Source organism: Archocentrus centrarchus, chromosome 4, assembly GCF_007364275.1.
Source record: "Archocentrus centrarchus isolate MPI-CPG fArcCen1 chromosome 4, fArcCen1, whole genome shotgun sequence".
Lineage (NCBI taxonomy): Eukaryota > Metazoa > Chordata > Actinopteri > Cichliformes > Cichlidae > Archocentrus > Archocentrus centrarchus.
In genome coordinates this window covers 28,671,778-28,696,186 of record NC_044349.1, presented here as the reverse complement: position 1 = coordinate 28,696,186, position 24,409 = coordinate 28,671,778, and the positions used below count along the sequence as shown (strand labels likewise).

General features: G+C 40.8%; 1 protein-coding gene across 4 annotated transcripts; it reads right to left on the bottom strand.

The window, feature by feature from the left end:
- On the bottom strand, positions 1-23,822 carry kdr (kinase insert domain receptor (a type III receptor tyrosine kinase)). 4 transcript variants are annotated; one of them, XM_030727411.1, is made up of 31 exons: positions 23,791-23,822; positions 23,426-23,489; positions 21,740-21,833; positions 15,701-15,903; positions 15,420-15,541; positions 15,032-15,200; positions 14,647-14,786; positions 13,711-13,894; positions 12,597-12,714; positions 12,275-12,438; positions 12,018-12,192; positions 9,734-9,854; positions 9,489-9,600; positions 8,986-9,330; positions 8,636-8,782; positions 8,417-8,548; positions 6,763-6,869; positions 6,231-6,366; positions 4,432-4,536; positions 4,226-4,339; positions 3,965-4,053; positions 3,558-3,720; positions 3,387-3,478; positions 3,153-3,275; positions 2,480-2,591; positions 2,287-2,386; positions 2,091-2,196; positions 1,552-1,694; positions 1,381-1,465; positions 907-992; positions 1-799 (listed from the first exon to the last, which is right to left on the bottom strand). In XM_030727411.1, exons 1-31 carry the CDS (start codon positions 23,800-23,802, stop codon positions 583-585), a joined length of 4,080 nt encoding a protein of 1,359 aa, XP_030583271.1. In that variant the 5' UTR covers positions 23,803-23,822; the 3' UTR covers positions 1-582. The 4 variants fall into 4 exon arrangements, with proteins under 4 accessions (XP_030583271.1, XP_030583272.1, XP_030583273.1 ...); XM_030727412.1 differs by having other exon boundaries at positions 15,032-15,197; XM_030727413.1 differs by lacking the exons at positions 23,426-23,489; positions 23,791-23,822 and adding an exon at positions 22,807-23,145.
- Between the last annotated feature and the right edge of the window lie 587 nt (positions 23,823-24,409).

Genomic DNA, 24,409 nt, shown 5'->3' with positions numbered 1-24,409 from the left:
TTTAATCTATGAATATTTTTATTTTATAAAACTACTTACATTTAATGCTGCTTTATTAATGTACTTTCAATACTGCAAGTAATATGAATAAAGAAACTGTACAAATGTGAATTTAAAAATATTGATATCAGAGAACTGCCTCCTTACCGACCCAAAAAAAAAGAAAAGAAAGAAAAGAAAAAGAATGAAAGAAAAATATTCGCTGGTTTAATTAACTAAAAAAAAAAAAAAAATTCCAGATGCCATTTCCTGTTTTACAGGAAGTGAGTGGATTGTGTCTCAGGAAGTAGGCGTTCCTTCGCTTTTGGGCACCTTAGACATTTGTTTTTTACTCGCTGAGTAAACACGATAGCATTTCTCCGGCTGTCCAAAGAGAGCGGTTCTTACAAACTTATCATACAACCTTCATTTTTCCCTGCTGAATAATTATGTTATCGCTTGTGAAAATGTCTCAGCGCCACAGTGAACATGTGAAGTTCTATTGCATGTATCGTTTCTAGCGTGCTATACCTGCAGAGGGAAAACAAATACTGTGCACTAAAAAAAAGACTCGGTGTTAAAGTCGCTGGGGGAAAGGTGGGGTCAGACAGGCGGCGTGCTGTAGCGAATCTCCGTATTGAATGTGTCAGGCGTCTTGGGCAGAGGAGGCTTCTTCAGCATTTTGTGCTTCATGATGATCTCCTCGTTGGCATAGATCGGGGTGTCTGTGTCATCAGAGTGGTACCCTGATTGATATCCACTCGTCTGATTGGATGACTCGGAGGCCAGAGACTCTTTACTCTTGCAGCGCAGCAGCTGGCTGAGGAGTCAAATCAGGATGAGGACACATATTTAAAACTGACTAACAGGTTTTAAAAAATTAAAGAATAAATGACTCAGAAAGCCTGCAAAGGCTTTAGTCTTAACCTTAAGTTGGGTGTGGTTGGGAGATGTTGATTCAACCCCTTCATCTCCTCTGGTGAGAAGTCCATACCACTGTCTGTGTGACCCTCCTGCAAAGGGGACAGCAGTTAAACTTAACACCAGTGGTTGCTGCATGGCAGGAAGACCATCAACCTTAAATCACTTTCATGTATAGTATAATAGTTAGGCCTCTAAAAAGAGAAAGCTGTGATCTTTTGCTGGCAATGCATAAGAAGTGCATTAAATCAAGCCTATGCAAACTCTAAGAGATGTATTTTGTTGCCTTGTACTGCAGTTCAGTGTAGCTGTAATTCTGTAATTCAACATTTAAAAGCAGAGTTACATCTCAGAACAAATAAAATATTGCTCCTTCTTATAGTGCTACTTTTCTTTTGTGTTTTAACAAGACTTTTGTGCTAAGCAGATAAAATGCGCTCCTGTTTTATGAATGAGGTGGGTGTGCAGTTTCACACTTACCATTACACTGCTATGCGCCACAGGGATGTCCTCAAATGTCTTCACACTGAGGGGACGGCTGCACTTCTCACTATGCTGGGACACTCTGTACAGAGAAGATACATCAATAAAATCACAACTTAACAAATGACAGGAGCAGTGGTCAGCAACAGCTAAAAGCATCACACCGACCCAAGGGATGATGGGTTGTCATAGTTAAGCCGGGCTTCAAGGATTTCCCCACTTTGGGGCCTGCTGTAGGGTCTCCTGGGGTCAGGGGCTGCTTGGCATTCTTCTGCTTCACCTGCTGTCAGAGGTATGTAGTCCTTCCCATCCTGAAGATAAAGAGTAATTTTATGACTTCACCTTAAATGCACACTGGATTGACTAATTTCACATAAATAAGTAGAAATATGAACTTTAATAATCTAGTATATAAACCATATTATACACCCAGTCCAAATATGTATGGAATTTTCTAATTTGCTGTCATTGTGATGTTTCTTTTTCACATAAATAGCGAATAAAATCTCCCATAAGGTCTTGGCAACACTCAGCTGTTGGGTATTCAGGGTACACTGACAGCTGTTATAGAAGCATGTTGAAAGAGGAGATGCTGTGGATGTTTTTATGTAGCTGACAATATTTTAAAGAACCATTGAAGCACAAATTAGATTGAAATATCTAGTTACTTATGAGTACTGTAGCCTTTTGTTTAGATCTGAACAGACCTGCTGGGCACTGGCCTGTAGCAGGTTTCCCAGGTGTTCAACCAGTTCGGTAAATGTTGGCCTGTCTGTGGGACGATCCAGCCAGCAGTCCAACATGGTCTGGTATCTGTGAACACACGTAATTTGGATTACAGTAAGAGCAAATAATTCAAGCTACATTTCTGTAAACTGTTCAGCTCTGTCACTGTCTACTCACATCTCAGTGGTGGCATATTCTGGGGGTCTCATCCTGGTACCTTCCTTAAGCCTCCTGCAGAATGATTCATCAATGCAAACACCCGGATAAGGAGAAGCACCTGCAGACGATATTACAGATATTATATTGCAGATATTCAGTGGTCATTATGAAGTGAAGTGTTATGTGATTACTTTTAAAACCTAATCCTTACCCAAGGAAAAGATCTCCCAGAGAAGGACGCCAAAAGACCAAACATCACTTTGTGTGGTGTAAACTCGGTCAAATATGGTCTCAGGAGCCATCCACTTCAGAGGGAGACGTGCCTGTAGTAATAACAAAAATGTAAATTATTGCTTCTTAGGCGTTATTTGTGTGAGTTACTGTCGATAGACCAATCAGCCGAAACATTAAACATCACTGGCAGGCCAAGCGAATAACATTTACTATCTCATTACAATGCCATCTTTTAGCGTGCTTGGATACATTAGTCAGCAGGTGAACACAATACAAAGATGTCAGACTGGTCAGAGTGCCCACGCTGACCCAGGTGTACCTATAATGGGCACAACAGTATCAGAACTAAACCATAGAAGAGTGACAAGAGAGCTTTGGTGACCTGCATTGTCTTTTGAGTCATATGAACACCTGGGGTGCATAAGCATCATTTACCTGGGGAGCAGATGGCAGCAGAAGGCAAGACAGAACCCTACCTTGGAACTAACATGACTAAAATATACTGCAGCAAATTTCTTGGTGAGTGATATCACAGGATAGTTTCAGAGGTCTTGTGAACTGATTTACAGCATGAGGGCAGCCAAACCAATATTAGGTGGGTGGTTCTAATCTTGGGTCAGATTGGTGGGGTATTGGTTAACAGGACTCACGTCTCCTTTGCGGACATAATCCGGGTCTTTGTAGACATCTCTAGCGAGGCCAAAGTCACAAATCTTCACCACATTGTTTTCTGAAAGAAGGATGTTTCTGGCTGCTAGATCTCTGTGGATGCACTACAGACCAAATAGAGAAATTTACATTCACAATATGGAAGAAGTGAGTAATGGCTCCAATTTGAATGCCTGTATGTGCAAACAAAAAACTTCGAACACTTGTCTTCTCACCTTGCGAGAAGACAGAAACTCCATTCCTTTGGCCACCTGGAAGCTATAGCTTATGAGGTCTTCCATGGTTAGATGGTCATCATCTGAACTCTCTGTGATGATGAGATTTCACAAGAATAAATATGAGGCCTATTTGGCATCATGACTGTTATTCTGAATTGTCTTCAGCACCTTTCTGAGAGTCCATGTTGCTGCCCAAAGCCCCATCTGAAGTGATGGAGCAGACTGCTGTTCCTGTGCAGATGTCCAGCTGGGCAATCTTCCCCAGACCCAGATCTCCTTCAGTCACATCCTCCTCTGCAGACATCCACCTCTGGCTATTTACTCGCTTCCTCTGTTCAGCACAGAATTGTTAAAATAATGAAAAAAATGCTAATAGCATTTCATGCAGGAACTGCTTGTATTGTCTGCAGTATGGTCCATGTTAGCTACAATGTGTGGACAACTAGAGAACTGCATTACATAATAGCAATCTGCGGTCAGTCTATGTGAGTGTGTGCAACCATCTGGATCGTGTATAACCACATTAGAGGTCTGACTGTGATTTACTGGGTGCATGTGGGTTACACATAATTTACCTTGTAGGGGCTGTACTCTCCGCGCTTGCTCTTAAGGTAGCTGGAGAGATTCCCATGTTTACAGAATTCAACAATCACCATCAGTGGTCCTGCAAGTAGAAGGAAGAGCAAGAGGGTTAAGTATCAAAGGAAGAAGGTGCATTAATAAGCTATTTGAAAGGAAAGGAAAATAATTAAGAAGTGATGAAGCTATAAAGAAATGCTGCATGCTTAGGATATGCTTAGGCAGCTTAAGTAAATGACATGCTTTGTCTGACTGACCCCCAGGTTTCGTGCAGGCTCCCAGCAGGTTGACCACATTGAGATGATGTCCAATGTGGATGAGAATTTTTAGCTCTGACATCAAGGCGCGGTACTCACTCGATGTGGCTCCCTCTGCACAGAGAAATAACAATAGCTCTGCATGTTGGAAGGTTTTTATTGCGTTTTATTCACTGTGTGTAATAAAAGGAGGACAAAATACAAACCCTTAAGCATCTTGACTGCAACTGTGGTGCATGTGGTCACTTTCTCAATGCCAAACGCAGCCGCTTCTACCACCTGGCCAAATGCCCCTCGTCCCAGCGGCTCACCTTAAATGTAAAATGTTTGTCATGACAACATACCTAGAAAAAATTACTTTCAGTATGATTTAGTTTTCTCAGATGTAGTACCTATGAGTTTTAAAAACAACTGATTTTTAATTGAAATATTGCAACTATTGAGGATAGTGCGGTAACGTCCCAAATGAGGTTTTAAAAAATTATTTTGGCAGGTATGATGGCTGTCAGTATGCTGAACACGAAGAAGCCTCTTTCATCTGCTCCCTTATTTACAAAGGGTCACAGTAGCAGATAGCTCAGATTTTTTGATTTTGCTGCCCTTCCTAATGCGACCCCAAAGGGACTGTCGTGTCTCCTTCTCGTCATGATCCAGGGATCTCTCACATGTTAGGCAAAGCTGTTCCCTGATCTCTTTCTTCTTACACTCACAGGTAAGAACAAAGGTATATGAGATATATATTTGTGTTCCCTTTGAATACCTGTGTGTTTGTTTTTTATTTTACCTTCTTAAACACTTAAAGATCAAAAAACAAGAAGACTATTGTCACACTATAAATTAAATGTAGGCACAGTTGTACACAGTTTATTTATTGCTAACATGAACATAAAAGCTACGATAAATTTCTAATGCCTTGTAACTAACCTTTGACCATATATTGTACTTTAAACATGGATGCTTCCTCTGGGTCTGATCCATTTCAGTAGTTCTTTAGCCCTGAATTATTTCTAATGGTCAGCAGGGAGCGACTCCTCTGAAGAAGTCAGATTGAGTAAAAGTCTGTGAGAAAAATCTTCTCCTCACTCAATTTATTACTCTAGTAAACATTTTCCTAATAAGTTCACGGTTTAACTCATTACTTTCAAGTTTTCCTCAATATAAAATTATGATTATTTTATAAATTACAGTTTATGAATAAAATAAAAACAAAGTAGGTATGATTTAGGGTGTGGCTATCCTGTGTCTGACAAGTTGCTATTGTATGAGTATACAGTGCTCTTGGCTTCTGAATCACATCCACCCCCAATAAGCAACCAATAAGTACAGCAATAAGTACAGTATATTTCCATTTTCCAGTAGTTACATTTAGTTACACCCTGTTTTTCACAAGCTAAAATTAGCATTTCATTCAGTATTACAGCTAAATAGGTCATGCTGTTAACATTAACATTTATCATCACTCTCTTGCCTAAACACTGTCACGGTTTCAAAGGACAAAGATGGCAAGAGCCAAAAAGCCACCAGGAGTCCACAAACCAAGGGTTGGACCACTGGTTGGTTGCTGTGACACCCACAATTGTCTCAGCAGCCATTTTGAAATGAAATAGAAAGCACAAGATTTGGGTGCAAGCCTTGATTGATTTGACTGTTAACATCAGTGTTTACCGACTATTTCATGAGGAAACACACCATCTGTGTTTATGAGTGATGTCACTGTAGCCACATCCACATTTTGTATACACTCTGTGCACTTAAAGAACAATACTTTGCCTATGATCAAAAAAGTGAAAGACATCTCTATATCTTGTGCACTTCTATTAGCATGGTATAAAAAAGTGTGCTTTGACTTGATAACTTGATGTAATGTTTTATACACTCTATGGAGGAACTTGTCTTTGCTTTTCTGTCTCCACAAGCTAAGCACTGGTCAGTAGCAGTGCAGATGCTTGCTTTAACGAGTCTTCTCAAAGAATGCTCTCTAAACTGCATGATAGTCGTGTCTCACCAAGCTTCAGCCTTTCCCGAGGGAATTCCCATTTGTTAGCATCGTAGGTGAGCCTCTCGCACTGCTCATCCATGGGCATGTCCTCTGCGTCAAGGATCATGGAGAGGTAGCCTGTCTTCAGATCCACTCCATTTGGCTGAAACAGTGATGCAGTGACAAATTTTAATGTGTGAATCAATGAGCTGCTATTTCTCTCATTTATGCACTTTCAGTATAATAAATGTGCACAGCAGTTCTCCAGTGACTCTGGTGCCCCTCAAATAAAAAGGGGCCTACTCAGTGCTGTGGGCCTACGTGACTTAGGGGAGCAGAGAGATGCCCCCTTGTTCCTGGATACAAAAGAGAGCAGCTACTGAGAGCCAGAGCAGTCACTTCTAATCAGCCATAAATGCCCGCATTGTGTGTCACTGTACACGTGGGGTTTACCGCGTATGTAGTCTTTTTTTATTGTCAATTATTATTCATGTGCGTAACTGGAGGGGAAATCCCAGGAAGGAAAAGTAAAGGCAAGAGAGGATGAGGAAGTTCTTACTCTCTTTCTCCCACGGATGACGAAGACGATCAGCAACCAGAAAAACATAGCGATGGCCACTGACCCGATAGGAACAATCAGCTCTACATTAGTCTTCTCTTCTGCACCTTAAATATACACAAAGAGTATTTTTTTACAATAAGAGAATCAAGAATTATATTACATAAAATGCATTATTGTAAGACAGAAGAAATTCTACTACAGTGTACATGCGTGACAAATTTGAGGCCCATCCTTGAGGAAAAAACACTGAGCAGTCACAGTGGAATGTCGGTTATAATTTCACTGAGGTGCCTCGGCAGCATTTCAAAAAGTTCAGACAGGTTTGTCATTGTTTTCGGCCTGTTCACATTTGTATGTCTGTGTTTAGGTTGGAGAAAGGAGACTGTTGGAATTTGAACTGTAAGCAAACTGATATTTTATCTAGTCATAACAAATGGAGTCAACATGATCAACTACTGCCAAAGACAACTTGGAAAAGGCCTATCAGAGCTATTGTACTATGTCACTGCATGCTCTAATGGACTGTTTCATTGCACTGCTATTGAGCTTGAATTATTTAGCGAGCAGATGAGGGTTACAAAGTGGGGAAGGTTATTTGTGGGGATTTTTTTTCCCCTCATCCCTCATTTATCCCTAGTGAAAATTTTTTTTATATTTTTCAGTCAAGAAGATGGTCAAATGTGTGAGTCTTGCTTTTTCTTATATGCAAGACTCAAAAAATTTTATTAAAAGTGACACGTTTTGCAATCCACCCCCATACACAGGGCTTTTGTTGTTAGAAGGTCTGCTCCCTTGTTAGCGGAGCTGGCGCATGAGCAGAGCTGTGAGCTACTGTAACTGGGTCCACATTCTGCTGGCGGGGACACGGTCACGTAGGCTCTGCGTCTAGCCATTGAATTTGTTTGTTTTTCGCTGCGTCTCTGTGTTTGGTACAAGAAGACTGTGGACGGGAGAGCACAGACTGGAGCTCAGGCAGGGCTGGCCTCTCCCTTCGTCCTGCGCTCTCCTCATTGTTTTGGATTTAGATACTCCCAGGAGGATGTGCGTTAACTGGGGTAACTTCCTGTCACGAGGAAGCAAAGCTATTTTTATTTATTTCTTTGATATGTTAAAAAAAAACTCCTATGTGCAATGTGAATTGGTGAAACCTTGAAGCTAGATATAACTATGCAGTCTTTGTAACTACTGCTGGAACTGCCAGAGGGTTAAGGCTGAGACCTTTCACACAGACTATGAGATATTCCTCATTTTAAGCTGAGGATGTGTTACTAAACAAGGTAACAGGCACAGCCCCAAGGGCCCAGAAGGTCAGAGAGCCCCTGAGCCTGATTCTTTGTACAATGACAATGACACACAACATGCAGCGACTACAAGAAATGAACACAAACATATTAAAAAAAACCTGCAGATGGACACAAAACAACTACAAGATGAAAAGCGTCCAAAAAAGATGCAGCCCACTACAAGCAGACAACAGTTAAAATAAAAGGGTAATGAATTACTACAAAAACATACAAAAGGATTCACATTCCTGCCCTTAAAGACCCATTATCTATTATTAAATCCATTCTCCAACTATGCAGGAAAAACTACTTGCTGCATCATGAAATGCATTAATTGCCATTTGGTACCATCTTAGGTACTGACTGACCTTCGGTACTCAAAGAGGCCTGTGCTGTGTCACACCCAAGGTTGTTACATGCTGTGCAGGTGTACAGACCGCTGTCGAGCTTCGTCACGCGCTGGATTGTCAGACTGTGGTTCTGCTGATTCACAGTAACACCTGAAAGGCAACCAAATGTTTTGTCTTACAGTGCTTGTAACTTACGAAGTGAATCAGTGAATCAGCAAAACGCTGCACACGTCTCACCTGAGCTCTCGACAACGGTGTGGTTGTTTTTGGTCCACACAACAGTTGGGTTTGGTGTCCCAGCAGCCAAGCAGTCCAAAGTGATTGTTGTACTTATCATAACTTTGTGGTCTGTGAAATTAGTCAGGATCCTTGGAGCCTCAAGGTCTGAAGATCAGAATCATAAAGATTATTTTGAAACACATTAAAAACCTACGGCACTGGTGTTTTTAAAAACAGATTTAAAAGATCTGAAAACTGCAAAATGTTTTAAAGAATCAGATTTATGCAAATTTATACAATTCAGTTATGGCTTTTTCCTGAAGAAAACTTTACTTACAAAAAAGAAAAATGCTGTAAATGCGTCTTACCTCTGAGAGAAACACTGCGTAGCATGCATGTTTTCTCCCCAGTGATGACGTTTACCACCTGACAGGCATACAGACCCTCATCCTGATGGGACGCATTGCGAAGTGATAGCTCCAGAGTCACATTGGTGCCCTGCTGGGTGGTCAGCGTGGTGTGCGACAGTGGACTAGGCCGCAGAGTCAGGGTGCGACAAGGCTGCACCGATGCTACCTGCTCTGACTTGGAAACATTGGTCACGCGAAACCAGGTGAGGTTGCCGTAGATCAGTCTGTCCGCCTTACACCGCAGAATAACGTGGTCCTCCTCCAATGGCTTGTTAGAGGGGGACATAGTCACCTCGAGGCCACCTAGGGATGGAAACACATGGATTAATACTAATTAATACTGAAATGCTGTTTGAGATGATGGCAAAAGACACATGAGATAACAATGACGTGCAAAAGCAGACACCATGAGACACTAAACAACTACATGCTTTTTAAGAGATAAAATGCGCGGCACTTACGTGTTACATGAAAAAAGATGACACGTGAATCCTTGCCTACTTTGTTGGTAGCCGTGCATCTGTAGAGGGCGTGAGCCTCAGCTTTCTGAATCTTTAAAGAGCTCTTGATTTTCTAGAGAAACACATTTCATCTGTTAGCAATTATTATTTCGCTTTTAATTAACTCCACATCAGATACCGTAAAAAGTCACATATCTTATAGCTAACGGGGAATGGGGTGTAATCAAGGTTTGCTTGTTTTTTACCTTTTGAGCTTGATCAGTGTCAGTTGTAATTGGTTGTACATGGTTGTGACCTGTCCTGTTGCTGATATCTCTCCAATTTGTGCACTCTTTCAGCTGCGACTCAGACTTAACAAACCTTGACCTGATTGATAAAAGTGAACAAAAAACTCATTAAACAAAAATATCTAGCTCTGATCTTTCTTTTTATTTAATAATTAAATGCAAAAACACCATCTGTGCAAACAGCTGCCCCACAGGTTCCTCTTTCTCTGATACACTAAATTAATGCTGACACAAATGGGGACCTACGTCTTTCAGAATTATCCTCCTGAGAACTGAGGAAAAAAAGTGTCTTTCAACTTTAACTTTTTTCGGGCCCACTACAGAGGACATAAGGTCTCAGGAGGATACGGCTAAGTACTTGTTGTTCTACTTTTCTCTACAAATCCTGAGTAGTTTCATTTGTGTTCTTATTTTTTAACTGAGACACATAAAGTGTTAAGACACCCAACTACAGTGAGAAATAGAAAGGTATGTTACAAATATGCTAAAAACAAAAAAAATGAGCAAACAGGGGGAAAATTATACAAGAAGAGGTGTAGCTTCAGCAGGAAGAACCTCTTTTTTTGAAAAAGAGCATGACAGGAACAACAGGAAACATAGTGCAGGACTGAGGAAGCGCTCAGATGTGTAGACAGATGATAAGGAACCTGCTGCTGGTGTTGTCTGGTCCCTCACACACACACACACACACACACACACACACACACACACACACACACACACACACACACACACACACACACACACACACACACACCCCTCCTCCTTTCTATCAACACTGTTAAATCACAACAAGCAGCCATTCGTGAGGTTGTTGTGTAACAGGCTAAATATTTCATTGACAGAGCTGCTATCTTAAAAAGCTGAGCGAGTGAGCACAAACATGAGTTTAGTACAGTGTCCAATATTAGTGAGCACATTCTGAGTCTGAATAACTGACGTCCATCTAAAAATGGACATTGTGAAGAGACTGAATCACATCCGCTGATTTGCATCGGGTCAGAGTGTGTTCTCATTGTCTGCTCGCTTGTTTTTGTCAACATCACGAAAGCAGCTATTCCTCTTCTAAATCAACAACCTGTTGATTGACAGTGAGTGACTCAAAGGCATGTGACCACCACATGCATACACCACAGAAAACCCCCAAGCATTTCTCTTTCTGCCCTGAACTTTTCTAGACATTACCCGGGACAATTGCACAGAAGAACTACACTGCCTGGCCAAAAAAAAAGTCTCCACCTGGATTTAACTAAGCAAATAGGTACGAGCCTCCTATTGGATAATTACTGCATGGGCGATTATCTTTCAGCTGGCCACAAGTTATTTAACCCCAACTGGTGCAATGAGTTGCTTCTCATTTCTTAAACAACCATGTCCAAAGACACATCGTGTGGTCATGGAAAAGATGTCAGTCTGTTTGAGAAGGGTAAAATCATTGGCATGCATCAAGCAGAGAAAACATCTAAGGCGATTGCAGAAACTACTAAAATTGGGTTAAGACCTGTCCAACGCATTATTAAAAACTGTAAGGATAGTGGGGACCCATCGTCTTCGAGGAAGAAATGTGGCCGGAAAAAAATCCTGAATGATCGTGATCGGCGATCACTTAAACGTTTGGTGAAATCAAATCAAAGAAACATCATTTTCACACATGGATTGGCCACCACAGAGTCCAGACCTCAACCCCACTGAGAAGCTTTGGGATGTGTTGGAGAAGGTTTTGCGCAGTGATCAGAATCTGCCATCATCACTGCAAGATCTTGGTGAAAAATTAATGCAACACTGGATGGAAATAAATCTTGCAACATTGCAGAAGTTTATCGAAACAATGCCACAGCGAATGCATGCCGTAATCAAAGCTAAAGGCGGTCCAATGAAGTATTAGTGCGTGACCTTTTTAATTGGTGGCAACTTTTTTTTTGGCCAGGCAGTGTAAGTCGGATCAGATATTAAAATGGTCTTGAACCTGGCAGCTCCCTCTGATATCTGACTGCACTGATGTGAGATAACAGTCTGGTGAAATAGCAACTAGTGCTTGCTCACCCTGTGTCCTGCCTGCTACACATTCTTCACAGGCAGCACAGTTGCCTAAACCAAATCCAGTATTTCCAGTCATGACAACGCATCTAACAGTGCTACATGTGAAAATCATCAACGGTGTTCAAAGTCCCAACTTGAATCTCCCGACTTTGTCCAAAGTTCATGTGTGAAAACAGCCTTCATGCCTCTCTTTTAAACTCACACTAACGAGTTGACTTGCATGAAGGCTTCTGGGCAGTCCTCTTTGGGCATCCACTCCCACTGGATGTGTGTAGGTATGGGAAATCCACGAGCGGTGCAGCTCAGAGTCGTGCTGCTGCCGTAAACGTACACATCAGTGTCCACCGCCATCTCCTTCTCGATGATACGAGGAGGAACTGCAAAAGAAGATGTAGAGTCGTCACCACAAGAGGCAGCTCAAAAATAAACGCAAAAGAGAAAGAAGAGAGAAAAACGTACCATTGACCAGCAGCTGGAAAGAGCGTCTCTCTTCCTCTTTTGTATTTTTATTGGTGAGGATAACTGTGTAGATCCCAGCATCTGTTTCTTTAACTTCGCGGATGTTGAGGGCATCGCTTTTCTGTTTTATTCTGTAGTCATCCAGTGGGACGTCATTTTTTAACCTGGGCACACACAGAAGATTAAAGTTGATCACCTGAAACATAGAGTGAATTAGTAGATCTATGCAAAGCATAAAGTTGTGCAGGAAAGAGCAGATTTTAGGCATGATAAACTTCTATGTATATTACTTATGGTAAAACAAATACTGCTGTGAATATACCATTTAATGCTGGGATCAGGGTAAGCTGAGTACTTCACAGGGATGTTTGTAGATGGTTCTCCCACATTTACTTCCCACACCTTAGTCCAGGGTTCTTCCACATCAATGAAGGGCTTTTCTGGAGATACAAAAGAAATAAAAAAATATATTACAAAAATAAATGAATAAAATTACAATATGCTGTTTTTTTCATGGATTTTTAAATGATTATTTTGGGCTCAAATAAAGCAAAAACTCAAGAGAAATCTAAGTTTATCTCATAACTAATGTGTTAATAAAAACTATATAAAATGATAGGATAAGAAAATGAAAAGTCTAAAATTAAAATCAGCCAATAAAACACACACACACGATAATACAGTAAATTTAGGTTTATAAAGATGAAAGAATTAAAAGATTTCAAAGATTGCTGGAGGGAAACTTTTGATATATTTACATTATTAAATCATTTAAAATGGACCTATCATGCTTTCCTTTACTTTCTGTTATATATGATGTTAAAATGGTAAATGCTCTAAATGCTCTGCTTCAGGCAGATTTTTCTAGGATCTGTTTGATGTCAGTGAGCATGGATGACATTAATACGGTCATCTCAGACACATATCTCTGACTCTGAGCACAAAAATCTGCCCACCTGCAGCTCAAGCCTTGTGTTTGCGAGGGGCAGCCAATCAAAAGAAACTTGTTTAAAGTTAGAGGAGCTAAAACAGCTTGTCTACAGGACTTCACCAAAGCCCAGTAAGGAATACTTTAAACTATGAATCACGAAAAGCTACATGGAAAAATGTAGAGATGGAGATGAGAATAAAAGGTCCACTTTAAGCAACAATTTGGGATGTGCAACAGGTGATTAACACTCTCCAGCAGCAGTCTACAAGCATCTGCAATACTGGCGCAGTGTGGTGTTAGCATACAGTACCAACATGCCTACTGCTGGATCATTTGTCTCTAGTTCAAAAAATGCCACCAGCAGTAACAGTAAAACCCTCAGCTGCCTTCCAGATTGACAATCATATGAATATATTTTTGTGAATGTAAAAATTATTGTTTTGAATGAGAAATCTTAGAATGCTTATAGCCAACATAATGGGTCTGGTGTTTTCAGAGCACCCACCATAAACTGTAAGAAATACTGAAGCACTTTTCTCCATCTGCCCGCTCGAAGCAGTGCAGGTGATTTCTCCGCCGTGAGCCACCGTCACGTTCTCCACAATCAGTGTGTTTGACAGCTCCAGAGAGTTCCACAGCTTCTTCTTGTGGGGAATTGTGTGGGGTTGCCTCGAGCCATTGACAGAAGTCTGACAAACGGGGGGACACAGTACGTAAACACACAGTTTGTCTTTTAAAACAGACACGTGATACTTATGATGATTGTGATAATAGAATGTGGAAGATTTTTGTTTTGGTTTTTTATTTTATTTTAAGAAATGAAAGTTCAAGTGCTGCCTCAATTCAGACAGCTTATTGTTCTTAGTAATGTAAGCAGTCAGAACATCAAAACCACATCTGGTCACCTTTGCACTTTGGTGGTTAAAGATGAAGGGCTGATGGATTCCTGAAAGCAGGAAGTAATGAATTTGTGCAAGGACAGCAGGAAGAGAGATACAGCACTTCTGGTGTCTCGGTCTGTCCTCATCAGTGAGTCAAACAGGCCAACTCAAAGGCCATCGATTACGCTTTTCCTTATATTCAGTCATGTTTATACTGTTACAATGGTGGGTGCTCAGATTTTACGTGGCCAAAGTTCCAAATAATGAGGTCAGTGTATATACAAACGATACCTGTGAGTCAAAAGTTCATGCTTCAGACTGCTTAATTTTTTTATTTCTGAGGGTTAGCCAACAGTTGCTTAAAAGGAGAGGAGCTTAAAACATATTACTTGCTTCACCAATGCTCATAATTATTATTTTGAACTGTAACTAACTAGTAACTAGTAGAGTCCAAAAATTAAAAAACAGACATGAGCATTATAGGTCTACTTTACAGCTGTCACATAAGTTAATTAAAAGTATACAAGGGAATTAAGAGCAGTAAAGTGTGGGGTACTGACCAGAGCCCCACCAGAGTGGGTCCAGTTGAATTCGATGCCCACGTTGAGTTCTGTGTGGGCAGTGCATCTGAGCACTAGCTGCTCCCCCACAGAGAGCCTTACATTGTCAGGGGTCAGGGTGAGGTCATAAATCTTATATCCTGCGGAAAAAGGAGGGAAGACAGTAAATCGACACACTATTGTTCTCCTGAGACTACAGACTCTCTCTGCACCAACACTCTGAGCAACAGTGTTAGTGCAGAGTGTCTTTCACATTACACAGTCAAAATTTGAATTTCCAGTAAGTTCTATTGTTTGTTCAGTTCCAAAAACTCACACATAGGTGATTTCTACAGCCGTAACTTTGACAACTGCCAATTTCTCTTCGTATCTTTTTCCATCTTACCGACAACAGCCGCAATGTAGAGGGGGGACTTAAACGTCTCATTTCCAATACGAGTTTGGCAGGACACGACACCAGCGTAGCTGATCAGATGAGTGGGAACAGTGAAGCCTGTCCTGGCATCCCACACAGAATCCTTCCCATCCGGATGAAACTCCTTTATTGGATACTTCTGACAGACACAGAAATTTAGTGATTCCACACAAAAAGATTTTAAAAATTCCACAACAGTTGCTTTGCACATGAACAGGTTTATCCAGGTATGTGAATAAGATAGCAATAAAACAACACCACATCTGGCAAACACAACTGTTCACCACCCTCCAGAAGTTGTTCCATTTCATGAAACTGTTTTACTGACAAAAAGCAAGGAATAGAAACGGCTTCTTACGATGTTAAGTGTGACATTGAGATTCTCCACTGAGCCTCGGCATGGTATCACCACCCGCTCTCCTTCACGGATAAACACCACCTCATATTCTTTTTCAGATGGCACAAATGGCACCTTGTAGTCTAAAATTAAAGCACAAATAAGAACAGTAGATGCAGTAGAGCATAAAAAAGGGAAAAGAAAGTGGTAATCCCATATTTACTTTTACGTAATTGGATGTTTGAATAAACGCAGTGCAATAAATGTAAAAGAACCATTGAATAAATGAAAAAGAGCTATACCTTGGACAAACACATAAACTGCTGCTGAGGTCTTGCCATCTTCAACTTTCAGGCCTTTGTAGGAGCACTGATACTGTCCAGTTTCATTGACAGTTGCATTGGTGATTGTCAGCCTCGTGCAGAACAGTCCTGATCCGCTACAGTCACTAATAGAAAAGCGAGTGCTTATAGCAGGGCTCGTCCACCTCAGATACTGCCGACCTCTGCAGGAGAAGGAAGAGGTAATTATTCTGCACCTGCTCTATGACTGGGTCTGAATTTAAGCAGTGATGTGGAGTACTGTACTACATAATTATATTTGATCTAGTAGTTTAACTGCATTTTGAAGTAGATTGCTATTTAACTACATTCATATTTGCACTGTGATTCAAGTGGTCAGCTACTTGTACTACATTAAATTTTGGACTGTAAAAGCACAAGAAAGTACAGTATATTGAATTATACACTGCTCAAAAAAAAATAAAGGAGCTATTTTTATTCGGAGTACAGCATCAAGTTAATTACATTTCTGGGATATTGATCTGGTCAGTTAAGTAGGGGGGGTTGTTAATCAGTTTTAGCTGCTTTGATGTTAATGAAATTAACAACAGGCCCACTACAGGGGCAACAATGAGACAGCCCCTGAAACAGGAATAATTTTACAGGTGGAGGCCACTGACAGTTTTTCCATCCTCATATTTTCTGACTGTTTTTTTTCACTAGTTTTGCATTTGGCTAGGGTCAGTGTCACTACTGGTAGCATGAGGTGATTACTGGACCCTACAAAGGTTGCACAGGTAATCCAACTTCTCCAGTATGGCACATCAAATCATGCCATTGTCAGAAAGTTTGCCGTGTCTCCCAGCACAGTCTCAAGAGCATGGAGGAGATTCCAGGAGACAGGCAGTTACTCTAGGAGAGCTGGACAGGGCCGTAGAAGCTCCTTAACCCATCAGCAGGACTGGTATCTGCTCCTTTGTGCAAGGAGGAACAGGATAAGCACTGCCAGAGCTACAAAATGACCTCCAGCAGGCCACTGGTATGAATGTCTCTGACCAAACAATCAGAAACAGACTTCGTGAGGGTGGCCTGAGAGGGGACCCTGTGCTCACTGCCTGGCACCGTGGACCCCGATTGCCATTTGCCATAGAATACCAGAATTGGCACCCCGTGCTTTTCACAGATGCGAGCAGGTATTTTTGATTTTTTTGTAGAAAATGCTGCATTGATTTTCACTTTTATTTTCAGGATGCCCTTGAATTCAGCCCTCTGTAGTTTGATCATTTTCCTTTCCATCGAATGATGTGGTATCCTTTCATCCCTAAAATATTACTCAAGCTAAGGATTTTTACTGTTAACTGCCTTTTTGAAACCAGACATCACAAGCATGGGGCTACAGTAACTGTGAGTGTAACTCATACCTGTTTATCATCCTTCTTGTCACTAAAGAGGACCATAATTTACAAAACAAATGTTATGCTCTATTTAATAAGACTTCAAACTCAGAATTGAGACCATTAATTCATCAGGAAAATTTTTACTGAGTTCTTTTTGCAACCTGGGGTTGTTGCCCCCTGCTGACTACCAGAAAGAATATGTATATACAGTGGTGTGAAAAAGTGTTTGCCCCCTGCCTCATTTCCTGTTTTTTTGCATGTTTGTCACACTTAAGTGTTTCGGAACATCAAACCAATTTAAACAATAGTCAAGGACAACACAAGTAAACACAAAATGCAAGTTGTAAATGAAGGTGTTTATTAGTAAAGGTGAAAAAAAATCCAAACCATCATGGCCCTGTGTGAAAAAGTGATTGCACCCTGAATCTAATAACTGGTTGGGCCACCCTTAGCAGCAACAACTGCAACCAAGCGTCTGCGATAACTTGCAATGAGGCTTTTACAGCGTTCTGGAGGAATTTTGGCCCACTCATCTTTGCAGAATTGTCCTAATTCAGTTACATTAGAGGGTTTTCGAGCATGAACGGCCTTTTTAAGGTCATACCACAACATCTCAATAGGATTCAGGTCAGGACTTTGGCTAGGCCACTCCAAAGTCTTCATTTTGTTTTTCTTCAGCCATTCAGTGGTGGACTTGCTGGTGTGTTTAGGATCATTGTCCTGCTGCAGAACCCAAGTACGTTTAAACTTGAGTACACGAACAGATGGTCTGACATTCTCCCTCAGGATCTCTTGGTAGACAGCAGAATTCATAGTTCCATTTATCACAGCAAGTCTTCCAGGTCCTGACGCAGCAAAACAGCCCCAGACCATCACACTACCACCACCATATTTTACTGTTGGTATAATGTTCTTTTTCTGAAATGCAGTGTTCCTTTTACGCCAGATGTAATGGGACACACACCTTCCAAAGAGTTCCACTTTTGTCTCATTGGTCCACAGAATGTTGTCCCAAAAGTCTTGGGGATCATCAAGATGCGTTTTGGAAAAATTGAGACGAGCTTTAATGTTCTTTTTGCTCAGCAGTGGTTTTCTTCTTGGAACTCTGCCATGCAGGCCATTTTTGCTCAGTCTTTTTCTGATGGTGGAGGCATGAACGCTGACCTTAACTGACGCAAGTGAGGCCTGCAGTTCTTTGGACGTTGTTGTGGGGTCTTTTGTGACCTCTTGGATGAGTCGTCGCTGCGCCCTTGGGGTAATTTTGGGCGGCCGGCCACTCCTGGGAAGGTTCATCACTGTTCCATGTCTTCGCCATTTGTGGATAATGGCTCTCACTGTGGTTCACTGGATTCCCAAAGCTTTGGAAATGGCTTTATAACCCTTTCCAGACTGATAGATCTCAATTACTTTCTTTCTCAATTGCTCCTGAATTTCTTTGGATCTCAGCATGATGTGTAGCTTTCAAGGATCTTCTGGTGGACCTTACTGTGTCAGGCAGCTCCTATTTAAGTGATGTCTTGATTGGGAACAGGTGTGGCAATAATCAGGCCTAGGTGTGGCTAGGGAAATTGAACTCAGGTGTGAAAAACCACAGTTATAGTATGTTTTAACAAGGGGGGCAATCACTTTTTCACACAGGGCCATGATGGTTTGGATTTTTTTTCACCTTTACTAATAAACACCTTCATTTACAACTTGCATTTTGTGTTTACTTGTGTTGTCCTGGACTATTGTTTAAATTGGTTTGATGTTCCGAAACACTTAAGTGTGATAAACATGCAAAAAAACAGGAAATGAGGCAGGGGGCAAACACTTTTTCACACCACTGTATATATATATATATATATATTCTATAATTAAAAGTAAGCTAGCTACGTTGAGGATTGTTGGTAAAGTCTGTGTTCACACTCGTATGCTGGTGCTCCGGATCTGGTGCTTGGAGCTAATGAATTTTGAATAACAGTTACTTTTACTGAAATGCAGGAAGTAGAGACAACTTCAACTTCAACTAAATCTATGCCCTTATTGTCAGAGCTATGATAATAAATTAAAAAACAAACAGATTGGGAACATTGGGAAAATGACTAAACTATACAGTTACAAATAATTACATTTTGTTTCATGAATGTATTATCCTTGTGTTATCAATCCTGTGTTTACACCACATTTTACTGCCACATAGGCAGTTGTTGAGGTCGTGATTGCTGCAAAGTGTAGTTACATTTCTGGAAAGATCAGAGTTAAAAGTAAAGTGGAATTTCTTTATGAAATAGGAAATACAGCTGCAGTTGTGATCAGAAGTTTGCATACACTCACCATGGGCATGAATGCTGTGGTAACTTTGGCCTTTTAATGATATCTTTCAACTGTCCTTTTTCCAGGGTGGAATGATTGTACAGCATACATTTTTAATAATTAAAAAAATAAGAATGGGGTGCACAAGTTTACATTTAATTTGGATTTTCTCTAATCCACACAGGGTCAAAATTACACATACAGGTTCAAATATATACATATACCCCACTGATATTTGGTTAAATGCCCCTTGTCCCTTAAATGTACCAAGTTGTACCTTGGCCAAATTCTTTTAGTAGCCGTCAGCAAGATTCTGGTGTAATTCTTGCTGGATATTTGACTAGTCTTCTTGGCAGAATTTGTAGAGTTCGTTTACACAGGTTGGTTTCCTGGCACAGATCTGGCTTTTAAACATAGTCCACAAATTTTCAAGGGGGTTGAGCTGATGACTTTGGGAAGGGCATTTCGGAAGCTTAATGCGAGCCTTCTTTAGCCATTCCAAAACCAGTTTTGATGTTTGGGATTACTATCCTGTTCAGTTGTATCCAAGTTTCAACCATCTTAACTGAATTTGAAGGTAGTCCTCCTTTTTCATTATTCTGTCCACTTTGTGCAATGTACCAAGTATCACTGGAAGCAAAGCAGCCCCAGAGCATGATGCTAACACTGCCGTGCTTGGCTGTTGGTACAGTGTTGTTAGCCTCACCTTGACTCCCCCAAACATAACTCTTCTCACTGTAGTCAAATAACTCAGTCTTTACCTCATCTGACCATAAAACTTTTCTCCAGAAGGCAATTTACTTCTCCAGGCAGACAGCTGCATGTCAAGTTTGAAGGTGTTGATTTGGAGCCGGGGCTTCTTTCTTGTTCAGCACCATCTCAGTGCATGGCAATGTAAACCTCATTTGACTGTGGACAGTGATGATGGTGTTCCAGGAGTTTCCCGTTCATGGCAGGCTTGAGCCTTGGTGGTTCCTGGGTTGCTCCTGAATATCCTAGTCAATTTCCTTTCATTTGAGTGTGACAAGTTTAGGTCTTCTTCCAGACCTTTGGCAAAGTGGTGACACATCCAAATAACTTGTACTTAGACACAGTTGTTTGAACTGATAACGCTGGAATCTGGAGCGCTTTAGAAATGGCTCCAAGAGAGCATCCTGCTGAGTGCTGCCAAACAAATCCTTTCTTTGCTGGCAAAGAGAAACTACCAGTTGTGGTAAATCATGATCAGTAATCAGAAATGAATAGGTCTTGGCCTTGTCCAGTTCAAATACATTGTGGAACCTTCAACACCACTTATTAAAATATTTAAGTGAATGTATCTATATATTTAATCCTTTATGTATACTTTTGACCTTGTGTGGATTAGAGAAAATTCTAAATAAATTCAAACGTTTGCACCCAATTCTTGTTTTTAAAGTTTGCTGTATAATCATTCCGCACTGGAAAAAGAACAGTTCCAAGAAATCATTAAAAGCCCAAAATTACCATGACATTCACATTCATGATTAGTGTATGTAAACTTCTGACCACAGCTGTATATGCCTAACCCTTACCCTACCCCAGGGATTAATCTCTTGTCTCTGCCCTACCCTAAGTGTGATTTTAAGGCTAAAAAAGTCTTATCTTTCCAACAAGCCTTTGAGCAGCTGTGAAAATTCTAATTTTTACAAAATGTCATCACATAGGCATGTTTTAATTAAATGTTATTAATTTATTGATTATGGTTACCTGTGAAAAATGAGGTCATTACATTCATGTTGTTTAGATGAGTAATTCTTGAGAACCCACAATCCACAGCCATCTTTTGAACACACACACACACACACACACACACACACACACACACACACACACACACACACACACACACACACACACACACACACACACACACACACACACACACACACACACACTCTCTCTCTATGGGTGTAACTGTCCTATTTTCAAAACAGTAACTCCATGACTGCCTGCATGTCATGATGCATTTAGGGTGAATGTGTAAATTGGAGTGGTGGCCTAGGGGAGAAGAAGAGGGTTCGTCACTGAGAGGACCCTGGTTCAAATCCTCGGGCTGGCATCACTGTGGGTCCCTGAGCAAGCCCACCCCCCCAGGTTGCTCCCCGGGCGCCCTTTGGCTGCCCCCTGCTCCATGCTGAGCTGTGTGTACTACATACTCCATGTGTGTGATGGGTTAAATGCAGAGAATGAATTTCACTGCATGTAAATGTATGTGACAAATAAAGCTCTTTCTTCTTCTTCTTAAATTCTTGATACTAGGTTAGTTTTGCTGTATTGTAAGTAACCTGTAGTTTGTAAAACTAGGTTCCCCAAAACAAGCTGTAAGGTGTATGCAGAGCCTACTTACCTGCATGTTAGCTCAAGGCTGTCAGATTTGTTCATCCTATGGATGCCATAGATGTTGAGCGTTGGTGGATCAGGTATAAATCGCAGTTCAGCTGCTGGAGAGTTTAACAGTACAAGTCAGTCACAGAAATGATTAACTGCTAACACAGTCACAGGTGATGACATTAGTATGTCCAAACAATGATAGGGTCAGAGATCATGTCACTACCATTTCCAAAAAATGCACAGAAGATGAAAATTAAATCAACAAGCACAATTATCAGAAACTGAAAGTAGGACACAGGAAAAAACAGTCTCCATTATAAGATGTGTTTTCTATCCGAGTCTCTGGCTAAATAGGGACCTTTTTCCATTGCTATAGCAAATGGCGGAGCTGTGTGAAAACAGGAAGCAGGAGAAGATGGGCCGGGTCAGGCTCAATAGCCTAGCACACTGTGCCTTAGGTGGAGTTCCTGTTTCTGAGGATACAGGCTGCCCACCACCTCCCTGTGAGGCCCTAAAGGACATAGTGCATTGTATGGAAAAAGAAAAAAAAAAAGAAAGAAAGAAACTCAAAGTGTTGAGTTGATCAAGTAGGGCTTAATGATCTCAGAAATTTAAAAAAAAAAATTTTTAAGTTGAAACTGTGGAACAACATAACAAATCAGCAGACACTAATTACTTTTTCATTTACATTTCACTACATAAAAATAGCAGCCCACTGTTCAGAAGTTTTTGCTTAAATGCTATTAAATATTAAATGCTATATGAATTATTGTCCTCTGATCCTTAAATACATTCAAGTCCAAACATACTGCCAGAGTCATAACTAAATACTTTCATAGAAAAAGAGATTTCAAGGAGTTAGTCTGGAGTTATGAAGAGACCGAAGGCATTCAGAAATACTGTGAGAGAAAACTGTGGACAAAATGTCTTTAAAACGTCTTAGAAAACGCTTTTAGAGCTGTGGCTGACTTTGAGTTGACAGAAAAAAAAGATTAGCGGGAAAGATTACAAACTTCTATAACTAATTTTTCTCAGCTTAATCCACTGTTAAGGTACACAATTATTATAATATTATTATCTTACCAGCAAAGCAAGTGATTTCTAGAATAATGCCCAGTAGTGGAATGACGGACAGTGTCTGCGCCATCATCCGACAAAAGACAAGGACAGAGCCAACATCAAAGTCCAATTAATAACGTTACTGTAGAAATAACGATTATCCTACTGCCTCATTATCAATCCATCAAAAAAAATGATGTATCATATTCCACTTTAGAGAAAGTTTGAAAGTCGTTTAAACAGCCTGCAGTGGATGGTGGTCAGCAGCGGCTAAAGTGTGACTGTGCGTGTCCCCATAGAGCTGCTGCTGAGGATGGAGAGACGCGCCTCCGCTGAGCTGCCTGCCTGCCTGCCTGCAGGGGAGGAGTCTCTCTCTGCCTCTCCGTAAACTCAAGGAGAATACAGCCTGCAATAAACTTCTGGGCTTGATGCCCAGTTGATGGGAGGACTTACTGAACTTTGGAATCTGGGAGAGCTAGAGACAGCCAGGATGTATAACCTCCTGCTGAGGAGTAGTAAACGTGTTTACACATTAACCTTGCCTCATAGAGAGATCATTATTAATAATTATTAAATTATTAAAATGAAAATGCCATTACAAAAGCATTAAGAAAACGTGTGCTCATAAGTGAAGGTTACGTACCGGTTTTCACTCCTGCGTAAAAGTTGGAACGGTGGCATGAGCTGTTTATTCTCTCCTCCAGGCACTGTGCAAAAAAAATACACACAGTAACTTTAGCATTCCTGTTTCACCGACTCTGCCTTGATTGCCACCTGCTGAAGGAAATGTGCAATGTGGGGGGGGGGGGGGTCCTTTCATTTTTTTTTTTTTTCTCGGAGCTCTTTTTGTTACCGATGAGAACGAATAAAGCAGTAACAGGTTAGAAGCTGTAGGTCAGAGAACCAAAACAATGAGGCCTAATATGCTTTAGATTGTTATATAACAGCAGAATCAGGGGACGTGTCCCTGTAGATTCATTGTATCCACGGGTTTCTGTAAGAGCGTACGTAGGATGCCATGACAGATAGCTACTTCCGCTGTACGGTTTTATACTTCCGGTTACCTAAAGTCAGAGCCAATGACAAAATGCGGTTACTTTGTGCTGTAAGGGGCGGCTTTAATAGCTGGAATATGAGCTCGGATTCAACTTGTGATGTTGCCGGGTGTCACTACATCAGTCTGTACATTTTTTTTAAATTATTTTATTCTGTAAATTTTTTCTTTTTCCCCAAAATTATACTACCCAGTTGCGCATCCTATTATCGTATTTTTTCCTTATGTTTTAAGTTTTCCTTTAATGTACAGCCTCTTATTTTTTTACGTTATTTTATTTATAGTGTGACACTACAGTATACAGTGTACACGAAACTTTAACAATGCCTGCCTTCCAGCAAGTGTGTAAGCCCGCAACCGTAAACAACAGCGCAAACGGAAGTAAACTACTGGCTTAGCTATGAATTATGGGTAATGGCGCGAAGTCAGGAATACTGTGGATAGAATAAGAATAACTTTATGCCCCCCCCCCCCCTTTTTTTAGCGCACCTGTTACAAAGTGCACAGTTTGGGTGAAAACACCTGTTAAATATGCGTACATGTCCCAACATTCACACAGTACACACTTCCATA

Coding starts and splice junctions, on each gene's coding strand:
- kdr (XM_030727411.1), bottom strand. Junction 4,537..6,230: donor TCGGGAAAGGCTGAAGCTTG/GTGAGACACGAC, acceptor TTTACATTTAAG/GTGAGCCGCTGGGACGAGGG. Junction 3,276..3,386: donor AGTTTCTGTCTTCTCGCAAG/GTGAGAAGACAA, acceptor TTTGGTCTGTAG/TGCATCCACAGAGATCTAGC.